The sequence below is a fragment of the Ictalurus punctatus genome, chromosome 1, assembly GCF_001660625.3.
Source record: "Ictalurus punctatus breed USDA103 chromosome 1, Coco_2.0, whole genome shotgun sequence".
NCBI classification, from domain to species: domain Eukaryota; kingdom Metazoa; phylum Chordata; class Actinopteri; order Siluriformes; family Ictaluridae; genus Ictalurus; species Ictalurus punctatus.
This window is the reverse complement of record NC_030416.2, coordinates 26,281,568-26,292,296: the sequence shown is the minus strand read 5'-3', so window position 1 is coordinate 26,292,296 and position 10,729 is coordinate 26,281,568. Positions and strand designations below refer to the sequence as shown.

The window sequence follows — 10,729 nt, the reverse complement described above, 5'->3', positions numbered from 1 at the left end:
TATTGATTTGCATTTGACCCACAGTGCTACACCAAACTCTGCTGCACAGCAGTTTTATAAAATTGAAGCTGTTAATATTATGCAATACGGGTACTTCTGCTTTAACCCACACATTAACAGTATCTAATAACATTTGAAGGACCTCAGTACATAATATAAAATTTATTTACTGTTCAGAAAGCATGGAAGAATAACCATCTTATACAGGTGGACGACTGTCATTTAAAAGGCTACTGTGTACAGTATACACAAATTTGAATCATGTGGGAGGGCATTAATAGCAACCTTTTTATAGGAATGCTAATAAAAATTGGAAAGCCAAAGCAGCCCCTTGCTGGTTTAAAGCAAGTTTTCTGTTTGTCTACAAAAAAGAAGTAATTATGAAATATTTTTACTGACATTTTTTAAATATCAGTTATATTTCTCCTAAGAACAGTTATATTTACTAAAATGAACTTTGTGGACATTTATTTCTAAAGGAATCCTTTTTTCAAGCAAAGAGCATAACCCCTCTGAAAAGAAATATATTTATATGGTCACTAGCTTACTGAACAACATGTTGCCTAACTACTAAATACCAATAACATATTTAAGGAATATCACATGAGCAATTGTGTGTAGCTAATCACAGCTATGCCAATATTCAGTATAACTATATGACTGTGATTGCTTTTATACAACAGGTCTATAATCCAGAAATGAATATCGAATAAATGACATTTCAGACACAATATGGCCAAATATCTGGCTTACTTTTTCTCTTCTAGCAGAAATAGATCCTGAAGAAGCCACAGTCACTTTATAGCACATCGGCTATCTGGCTAGCTAGTTCACAATGATTTGTACATTCCCGTTAAAGATGCTTAAGGGAAAATTGGTGTCCCTTCATCCTTACCATCTTCATCAAACAAGCTTACATATTTTATACTAAAAGTTATATTCCTGAAAAGTATCATTTGCCATGTCCACTGATGATGTCACTAACATTACTGTAGTAACCACTTGGAACTAGGAAGTGGAATTGTATGGCTATAGGAAATATAGGCACTCTTGGAACACTGCTTGACCAATCAAGGATCGGAACTAACTATTGTATAATCAAGAATGTTCCATAGCCATATACTGTAGGTATTTTCTTCTTTTTTATTTTATGAACTGCTTGATTTGTACAGATCAGTGGTAAAATACAATTGTAAAGAACTGGGAACAGCTGAGAACTGGCCATTAAAAAGATAACCATGCCTCCCACACATGAACATCAAACAGCTTAAATCAGAACTTTCCAGTCTAAACCTTGTTAAGAGAAAAGATGTGGGCTGACTAAGAGTGCATAAAGGCTGGTGTGCTGCATATTCTATGTGACCTGCCATTAAATCAACCTGCACTGTGCATATCATAAGCAGAATGAGTTTGACCTATCTATCCAAAATTTAAATTAAATTGGCCTTTTGCTGGATTTAATAATTGACTGCAAATCCCAAAATGTATCACCCAATGTAGAGACCTATGATGAAAATAGAAATGTTGATGGAGTGCAAAGACAAGGGAGATGGGACAGTAGGATAAACCTGTGGGGATTTTTCATTTATGTCGTTCTTAATGTTATGTGTTTTTTTGATATTTGGAAAACAGCTGTACATAAAAATAACTTTAATCAGTATATTTAAAGTTATCAGCTTTTCTTCTTCATTGAAAAGTCCTATTCTACATCCAGAGTCTAAGTTACTGGTATTATTCCATAACATAAATAATATGTTAAAAATGAATAGTCTTGGATTATGGTCCTTCAAAGACTCACACAAATACTAATGTAGCTCTGGCAGCATTTAACACTGACACTCCTGATATAAAGCTTAAGGGCAAAAATCTACAGAGCAGAGTATCATTAGCAGCCTCATTGACTAATTATATATATGGATGGCATTGACACAAAAGAGGAAGACTGTAACAGCTACATGATGCAGATAAATATTTGAATAAAAGCAATTAAGGATGTGATTTATCCTAACTACCACTGATCAATTGCTGCTTGGTGGATGGATTTAGCAAAGGGTTAACTCACACCTCGAGATTTTATTGTGTGTTATGTGAACTCAACAAGATTAAAGGCATCATTCAGGTGTGAATCATCAAGAGCTGTTTACACACCAGGTAAACTAATGAATTCCCTCTGATGACTGGGAGAAGGTCAATACAATTATAGCAAGATTACCATCTCACCTGCTCAGTTAGTCTCTGTGTCTCTGCATTGGCTGATTGGAGTCTGGCTGCATCTTTGTCCAGCAGCTCCTGATTCTCAGCATACCACTGCAGTCTCTTCTTCAGTGCAGCCACCTCCTCCTTATGTATTTTCTCCAGCAGCTTCAACTCAAACCCTTTATCACCTAAAACACACAACCATAGGCTCACACTGGAAAATGCCACATAATTCACCAAGGATAAATGTGCAGTTTGAAACACCCACACCAGCCTGATGTACCTGAGGTAGAGATCACTTGTGCTTTTGCCAAGTCCCTTTCTTTTTTCATCATCTGCAAATCCACCAGCAGAGCCTGCTTCTCTTGTTTCAACCTGCGGCTTTCTTCCTGCAGCTACGATTCCCTTCTCTGTACACACACAAACACATGCTCTAACACAAAACCAGCCATTTACTAAACAGATAACAATTACATCTAAGCAAATTACCTGTGCAGCATGCATCTCAGACAATAGTTCAGTAACACTGCATCCATGGACTTCATATTGCTCTTATTTAACTGTTCCCTATAAGATATAAAATATTAGATAGTAAGGCAGATTATAGTGTGATAAGTAATATAAATTCTTATTAATTAGAACCTGCATGTATTCTTATATTCCATCTTGAGTCTCTCATCACTTCCTATAGAATTAAAACCAAATATGAAATATTTATTCTTTTTTATAACTTTCCAAACTTCCATATGCCCTCATAAACTGGATTAACTGGTGTAATACTTATACATATCTCTTTCTGCAAGTTCATGGCATCACATAAACTGTAGTGCAAATCTAGTTTAAAAATCAAACATGCAGAAATAAAATATGGGACAGAGTTTTAAAGAAAGATTTTCATTCTCCTACAATGTCAGAATCATTTAAACCAGTCAAGAGTTTACAATGTGAATTTGAACAATCAAACAAACAAAACAAACAAAGAAAAAAAAAACATTCAAAGCATTAAGCTGAGTACAATAATACAAAACAAATAATTAAAAGGGGAAAAACATTTAGAAAATCAGTGTTATATTACCACATTGGCAATTGGCATTGTCTTCCACTGTAACATCACAGTTTTTCATGTAATTGATAAAGTTTTCCCAGAGCTTTTCAAATAATGATATCTATTTTTTAAGGTTAAACATTATTTTTTCAACTGGAACATAAGATGGTAGTTCTCTAAGCCACACAACATGATTAGGAGGTTCCTAAGGACTTCCATTGTATAGCTGTACATTTCTTTGCTGCTATCAGGGCCATCATTATAAACTGTAAATTTATCCTCTGTTCAAGTTGTCCCCTAATAAAATAAATCTGGGATCAAATGGAAGCTTAACCTCAGTAATTTTATTAATACTGTGGTTTGTATTATATTTTCCCAATAGGTTTAAAACTTCATACATGCCCAAAACATATGCAATAATGTACCAAATTCTACTTTACATCTAGGACAACATTCTGAGTAGGAATAGTTTATTGTGATGTAATCTCTCTAGTGTGTAATATACCATGTGTGTGATGTTGAGCTGAATTAATCTATGCCTTACATGAGAATGTTAGAGTATTTTTACAAATAAATTTCCAAGTATCTTGTTCAAAAACACACTCTAAATATTTTTCCCATTTGGATTTAGGAGATGGTGTATCCTTTCCATAAAAAAAAAAAATCAATGAAACTGTTATACATATAAAATACAAAACCTTTGGGCCCATTTTTCTCTCTTATAATGTTATCTATTGGGAGCAAAGAAAGAGGTAACAAATGACCACCTTGTGTAGCAATATAATGCCTCACCTGAAAATACTTAAAAAAAAAACTTGAATTCCCTTTTTATACCAATGTTGTGTTATTCCATCTCTAAGTGCCTCTGAAAGAACCAGGTTACAGTGAAATGGAGTGTTATTATATACTGGCAATAATCATTTACATTTTTTCTTGATATCAGACCCCAGTCTACAGGTAAGTCTGACAAATGGGTTTTCAATTTGTATCCACGCAGGTAGCGAAATACAATTCATCTGCCATAACCATGCCCCTCTCATTTGCGCTGCCCAAAAATAAAGTAAGAAATCCGGGAGTTGTAATCCTCCTCTGTTAAACGACATTTGCAATGTCTTAAATTTAACCCTTGCAGTTTAGTTTTTCCAAATGAATTTTCTAATCAAGCTATTGAGATTGTTAAAAAAAACAAAACAAAAAAACGTTTGTGGAATAGAGACTGGAAGAGTTTGAAATAAATATAAAATGTTGGATTTAAATTGTTTTTATACTATTTACTTGGCCAATTTATGACAGAGGTAGTGAATTCCACCTTTCTAGGTCTCATAAACTTTTTAAGTAATAAGATAACATAAGGTAAACTTTATTGATCCCACACTGGGAAAATTCCCTTGTTACAGCAGCTCAATTACACAAAAACAGATAAGAAAGAATACACATTAAATAGGAATGGAATAGAAAAAAAGGAAAGGAATACATATACATTATATATATATAATTATATAAAAATAAGAATAAAAGTATTAAAATAATAATAATAGTAATACGTACACTATGAACACCCCAATGTATGTACAGATGAATAAGAATATAAATATATACAGATAAGTAACACCTTGTTTATATACAAATGGAATATTGCAGTTCACAGAAGAGGGTGATCAACAAAAAGTAATAAATGAATAAATATACATAGTGCAGAATTTTATGTATGTGTTGGCTGATGTTGCAAAAAACAGCTAGCAGCCAAATAGAGTTGTACACAGTAGTGTATAATGACAATAAAGACTAGTATATTCTCAAACTCATGCACACCCAAACCTATTAATCCAATCTATTAATTTAAGAGCCAATTTACACACCGAATTCCCTATTAATAAAATTGCAGCATTTTAATATATAGCTGTGTGGCTATGTGATCTCATGGGCTTATAATGCTTTGAGACACTAAATTAATGCTAAACTGTGACTACATAATTGTAAACTCATCATGATGAATCATTTTAATTTTAACTTTCATTCATTCAGTAACATCCTGGTCAAGGCCATGGTGCGTCTGAAGCCTGTCATGGGAACACCAGTCAACAACAGGCTCAAAGAGATTTATGGAATGCCGTGCAATTTCCCAGAAATCAATGTGATCTTCCTTATTGAGCACTTTACAAAAAAACAAGTCCAGAAGAAATTAGGATGAAATTGCCACCCATTGCATGCAGAGATACTGATTAGTATCCAGCACAGAAAGTAGATCAAGGACAAAACAGTTTTTATTTTTATTTTTTATAAGAACTGTTGACTTCACATGGAACTTCAGTCATCAAACTCAAACACTCACAGAGACTTTGGATCAGTACTAATAGAAAATTAATTTCAATTTATTTTAAATAGTGTGAAAAACATTTTGCTTTTCCTTTTTACATCAATAACAATAATTCATAAAAAATTAAACAATGAAAAATATGTCAGCATGATCAGTTTTCAACAGCTAAAAACAGCGGCTCTACCTAAATGACATTTTATTCTTTTTTCCCCCCTGAGGCCTACCAAGGGACACCACTTTGCTACAATGGAAATGTGTAAAATACTAGCACAGGGGTGACTGAATGAATACATTCCTAGTATTTACAACTTATGACAATTATGTTTTCACTTTTTACTACAAATAATCATTGAGAACTGCACATAGATGAATCACATGTGGTTACAACTGCAACAATTTACTTTGCAAACACATGAAATGGCTTGTTTTGTAGCAGAATTATCCATTATTCAAATCACATGGCATCTGAACTCAAATCCTAGTGTTAGGTCTGACTTCAGCAACTAATTTAAATAGAATTTCAGGAATGAAATGAAATTCAACAAAGCAAAGAGTGGTGCGAAGGACAGGCTTTGGTTTACGCACAGCCCCTCTTTGAAAAGAAAGGAAATACTTTTCTTTTGTACTTTTTAAAAAGTTTGGAATTTGGTTCAGTTTATCTGATAAAAACATTTTGGCTTAAGTTTATTACAAAATTCAAACATTGTGTTACAAAAGTTGAACATGAGGTGTACTTCATAGAGTATCTACAATTTGCTTACAAATAATTTTCCTAACTAATCTATTATATTGCTGAAATGGAGTTCAAATAAGAATTACTTAATGCTGGTGAACCTTGAACCAAGTCACAGAAACCTAAGTATTCTGTGTGCACTGCACACTAAAAGTGATAGGATAAAAATGGGATAAAAAAAAATTGTATATGGAAACTCTGGCACCTCTTACTTAGCCCTAACAGGGATCAGTATAATTCATGCAATCGGTATGTTTTATCTTGGATAGTGCTCACCATAGTATTCAAATGGTTTTGTATTGCAAAAAGTGTCTCCCAGACATATGAGTGTAGTGCTTGGTTATATAAAGAACCCTATATCAGTATCTGAGAGGCCGGAATATACAGCCAGCAGCAGAGGAGTACTGTGTGGCAGGAATCACCACACCCTGTTTCTGCAGCTCTCGGAGCACATCCAGTATGGAGTCCAGCTCCCTTCTGAAGGCCTCCAGCTCACTGCCCTTCCCCTGAGCCAGTCTCTTCCAGCGTATTACCTCCGCCTGCTGCTCCTGCTCCACCACTAGGCGTGTCTGAGCAATCATCTACAATATGAAACATGGTAATTAGTTTGTGCTTTGTGTGAAAGTATACTGCAGATAGATTTAACACACATACCTGCTGTAGTTCTTGCTCACGTTGATTGTATCGGAGCTCCATGGTATGGATTTTGTGCTCCAAGCTGACAAAGTGTCTCAGCTCAGGACTGTGGGCCTCTTTTGCTTGCTTTAGCTCTTCTAAAAGCTTAGACAGCTACACAGACACAGACACAGACACACATACACACACAGATAAAGATTACACTCACTTTCAAATACTCACTTGTACTCAAGTACAAACAATAACAGTACAAAACCAGTACAAACAATAAACTATCAAACCAAAGATATAAATAAAACAGGTGATACCTACTGTCAGAGCTGCTGTTATACAAAATTTAATCACCACCTTCTGACCAATCAGATTTAAGAACTCAATAGTGCCGTGAGATAAATGTGTTTCACTCTATTTTATCTCAGTCTTTGTATGTATGCCTTGCCCTTTTGATAAAAAGCTATTGAGCAATGATTCTCTATTAATGAGCTCATCAATATCAAACAGTTACATTCACTAGATTTAAGAGGGACACAACTGAGTCAATATGTGTGTGAAGGTGAATGAAACCATCTGCCCTCCTTTTATACATAGCTTTATATATGAGAAGTAGTAAGGCAAAAGACCTTGGAAAGTTCAACTTCAACTGGATACATAAAGAAGAGGGGAAAACAGAAGTAACTGCGTGTATGGAAATGACCAATAGTGAACAACTATGAAAAAAAGTGTTTTAAGTGATGGAGATTAAAAGAACTTGATTACCTGGTTCTGTAAAGTCTCCTCTCGGAGTTTAGACAAAGCAAGAGCCTCTTTAATTCTTTGTAGCTCCTTCAGTTGCTCACGCAAATGCAGCACCATGACCTGAATCACACACACACAAAGTTAAGTTTATCTGAATACATTTCATACAATAATTAAATCATTTTCAATACAACTAAAAATGGTTAGGTTGTAAATGTTAATGAATATATGTAGTTTTAATAGTTAGTTTAATGAGGTCACAAGTCTTGCGACATGTTGTAATGGTCTGAATGCGGACACAACCGCTCACTTTTTTAGCGGGCTCAATCCTGGAAGATGATGAACGAAGAGGGGAAGAAGCGAGTGTGTCGACAGAGGCAGGACACACATTATTACTTTATTAACATTATTACTGTTACTTGAGCAATTATTTTTATGAGTAGTTTTACTTGTACTTTTTTTACTTGTAATTTTGGCCACTCAATCCACCTCTGTTAATTATTGTTTATTATTATTTACATTTATGGCTTTTTTATCAGACACCCTTATCCAGAACGACTTAAATTTATCTAATTTATACAACTGAGCAATTGAGGGTTAAGGGCCTTTCCCAAGGGCCCAACAGTGGTAGCCTGGGAGTGCTGGGGCTTGAACTCCTGACCTTCTGATCAGTAACCCAGAGCCTTTAACCACCGAGCCACCACTGCTCCAAATAATTATTATGAATAATTATCTCTAACAAACAGAACTGGCACATGACAAACCATGACCATGATTTCATCATCATGACCAGGAATTCGAACAGGCACCTGAATAAATATTAAAGTTAATGCACTGATCTGATCCACTTTTATGCCACAAATGTGTGAGATGTTGACCGACACGGATCTGTTCAACATGTGAACATAGAACATAGTGTCTAGAAGTCTGTTGCCATCATGCTTGTGACAAATAATTTGCTTGCACAGATTGACACATTTAAAAGCGGAAAAAAGCATAAAAACACAATGTCATTTAGAACTAAATCAAGAGTATAAAGTAAAACCATACCTCCTGTGATTTCACTTGATTTGTGAGCTCCGCAACTTTGGAAGAGGAATGCTCCAAGGCGTGGCCAGCTACCAGATGCTCTATTTCTCTTTGGTGGTCAGTCTTGAGCAAGGCCAGCTGTTCTAGGTTTTGCTCCCGAGCCCTAAAAAACAGCACAGCTTTATCAACACACTACCAATATGAACAGTTCATGACCAGTGGTTTACATACCTCTGGAGTTCAGCATGTGCTTGTGTGGCGGCAGCCTGAAGTGAGACTCTTTCTTCTAACCACTGTTGTTCCAGCTGATCCTGTCTGGCCCTCAGTCTCTCATTTTCCTGCTGCACCTCAGAAATGTGAGAGCCTGAGAAAACTCCAGGCTGATAATCTTTTTCATCCTCAGTAGATGGGAAAGTCTCAGCCAGGACAAGGGATGGGTCCTTGCCTGTCTGTTTGGACAGAGTGCTGGATGATTGGAATTTTGGGATAAATAACATGCTCTTCCTCTCTCTTTGCAGCCGCTCCACAGTGCGCTTCAGCTCCTGGATGGTTCGGCTCTTGGTGGTAAGCTCCTGGTTCAGGCGTTCCATCCGGGCGATATGTGCTGCTTCTGCTTGCTTCTGGTGTCTTGAGGGCTTTTCTGGCACTGCTGAGGAATGAGCCTGATGGAGTTGCTCCTTCAAAGTAGCCACCTTGGATTTCAGAGGACTTCCATCACTCTGGTGCAGTTCCTTTAGTTGTTCCATCTCCTGCACTGCATGGGACTGGGTGTCTGACTTCTTAGATGAGCAGTCACGACACTCTGGGCCTTGCTCTGCTAACCGTTGTTCCAAATCAGAGATCTGCTGCTCATATTGGAGCTAGAAAGAGAATTAGAGATGTGTATACAGCATGGTCTTAAGACTGCAAATTAAAATATGTTAACATAAAATAGTGGGATGTCAGTAAACGTATATGTTATTCCAAATAATAAAGATAATTACAAAAAGAATATTGTCTATATTAACCCTGAGCCAAAGGTTCTAGCTAAGTGTTGCTGGCTATAAAAGAAACTTAGTACTAAGCCATATAATGTATGCACAATAAATAATCTTTATATTTATAATTATATTAGTTCGTCCATTTATTTTTGAGCCTGTGAAAATGGCAGGACAAGGGGCATGTTAAAAAAAAAAAAAAAAAAAAAAAAAAAAAAAAAAAAAAAAGGCCGATTCCTAAATGCAATTTTTTGTTAACCCCCTTGAATTAAAGCTGAAAGTCTACACTTCAATCACACCTTGGTTACTTCATTTCAAATCCATTGTGGTGATGTACAAAGGCAAAATTACTGGGGAATTGGCTACTAATTGTATGTGCTTTCCCTGAGGCATGTAAAAGAATGCCTAGGGCTACATATTTATGTCCTTAGAAAAATGTTAAATAGCAAACCTCAGCAGGAACACAAAACTGTTGAGGTCTGCACTGTGAACTGGGTATACAATATTACCACAATTTTCATGAGAAATATGTTGATTGCATACAGTTTGTATTATGAAGCTTTAAAGATTATAGGTCACTAAATGACAACCAGAGCTGCACTATCAAAAAAATTTTACAATTCCAATTAAAAAATAAAACAAAACAATTGATAGAAACAAGCTGCAAGCAAACAAGGTTAAAGTGCACTGTGATTTAAAGCTTTAAATAGATATGCAGTTTTCACAGTTTCCTGAATATCGATCTGCTCTCAGTGATTTAATTTCAGGATGAAAACACAGGAAAGCACTTGCAGTACATTTTCATCTTTTACATCCGTTCTAGTTAGTTAATCTGAACCACTAAATTACTGCAAATAATTGCATGACCTTTAAGCACATTTATAGTACTTTACAAAAAAGAGGAAAGCAGCACCCTCTTTATAGGGCTGTGACAGTGGCAGCTTTTTACCACCGTGGTGGTTAATGACCAAACCACAGTAATAATATATATAATTTTATAGGCTTAAATTAAATAAAAAACCTAAATATAAAAAAAAAAATAAATGAGGCTCAGACATCTT

General features: G+C 35.5%; 2 protein-coding genes across 5 annotated transcripts in view; both read right to left on the bottom strand.

Moving 5' to 3' along the window:
- Positions 1 to 2,029: 2,029 nt before the first annotated feature.
- On the bottom strand, positions 2,030 to 2,785 carry LOC128633575 (centrosomal protein of 162 kDa-like). The gene is made up of 2 exons (XM_053682693.1): positions 2,480 to 2,785; positions 2,030 to 2,384 (listed from the first exon to the last, which is right to left on the bottom strand). The coding sequence occupies exons 1-2, from the start codon at positions 2,529 to 2,531 to the stop codon at positions 2,209 to 2,211; spliced, it is 228 nt and encodes a 75-aa protein (XP_053538668.1). The 5' UTR covers positions 2,532 to 2,785; the 3' UTR covers positions 2,030 to 2,208.
- A 2,702-nt stretch (positions 2,786 to 5,487) lies between these two features.
- Positions 5,488 to 10,729, bottom strand: part of cep162 (centrosomal protein 162) — a 39,419-nt gene continuing 34,177 nt past the window's right edge. For all 4 annotated transcript variants that reach the window (XM_017478271.3, XM_053683371.1, XM_053683368.1 and 1 more), the window contains 5 exons: positions 8,923 to 9,551; positions 8,713 to 8,854; positions 7,684 to 7,782; positions 6,946 to 7,080; positions 5,488 to 6,872 (listed from right to left, as the gene is read on the bottom strand). In XM_017478271.3, the coding sequence (XP_017333760.1) occupies positions 6,651 to 6,872; positions 6,946 to 7,080; positions 7,684 to 7,782; positions 8,713 to 8,854; positions 8,923 to 9,551 (1,227 nt within the window). In that variant the 3' untranslated portion in view covers positions 5,488 to 6,650. The remainder of the gene's footprint in view (positions 6,873 to 6,945; positions 7,081 to 7,683; positions 7,783 to 8,712; positions 8,855 to 8,922; positions 9,552 to 10,729) is intronic.

Bases quoted from the DNA above. Each gene is read 5' to 3' on its own strand.
- LOC128633575 (XM_053682693.1), bottom strand. From the start codon at position 2,531: ATGATGAAAAAAGAAAGGGACTTGGCAAAAGCACAAGTGATCTCTACC. The intron at 2,385-2,479 runs GTACATCAGGCT...TGTGTGTTTTAG, and splicing joins ACAAGTGATCTCTACCTCAG to GTGATAAAGGGTTTGAGTTG.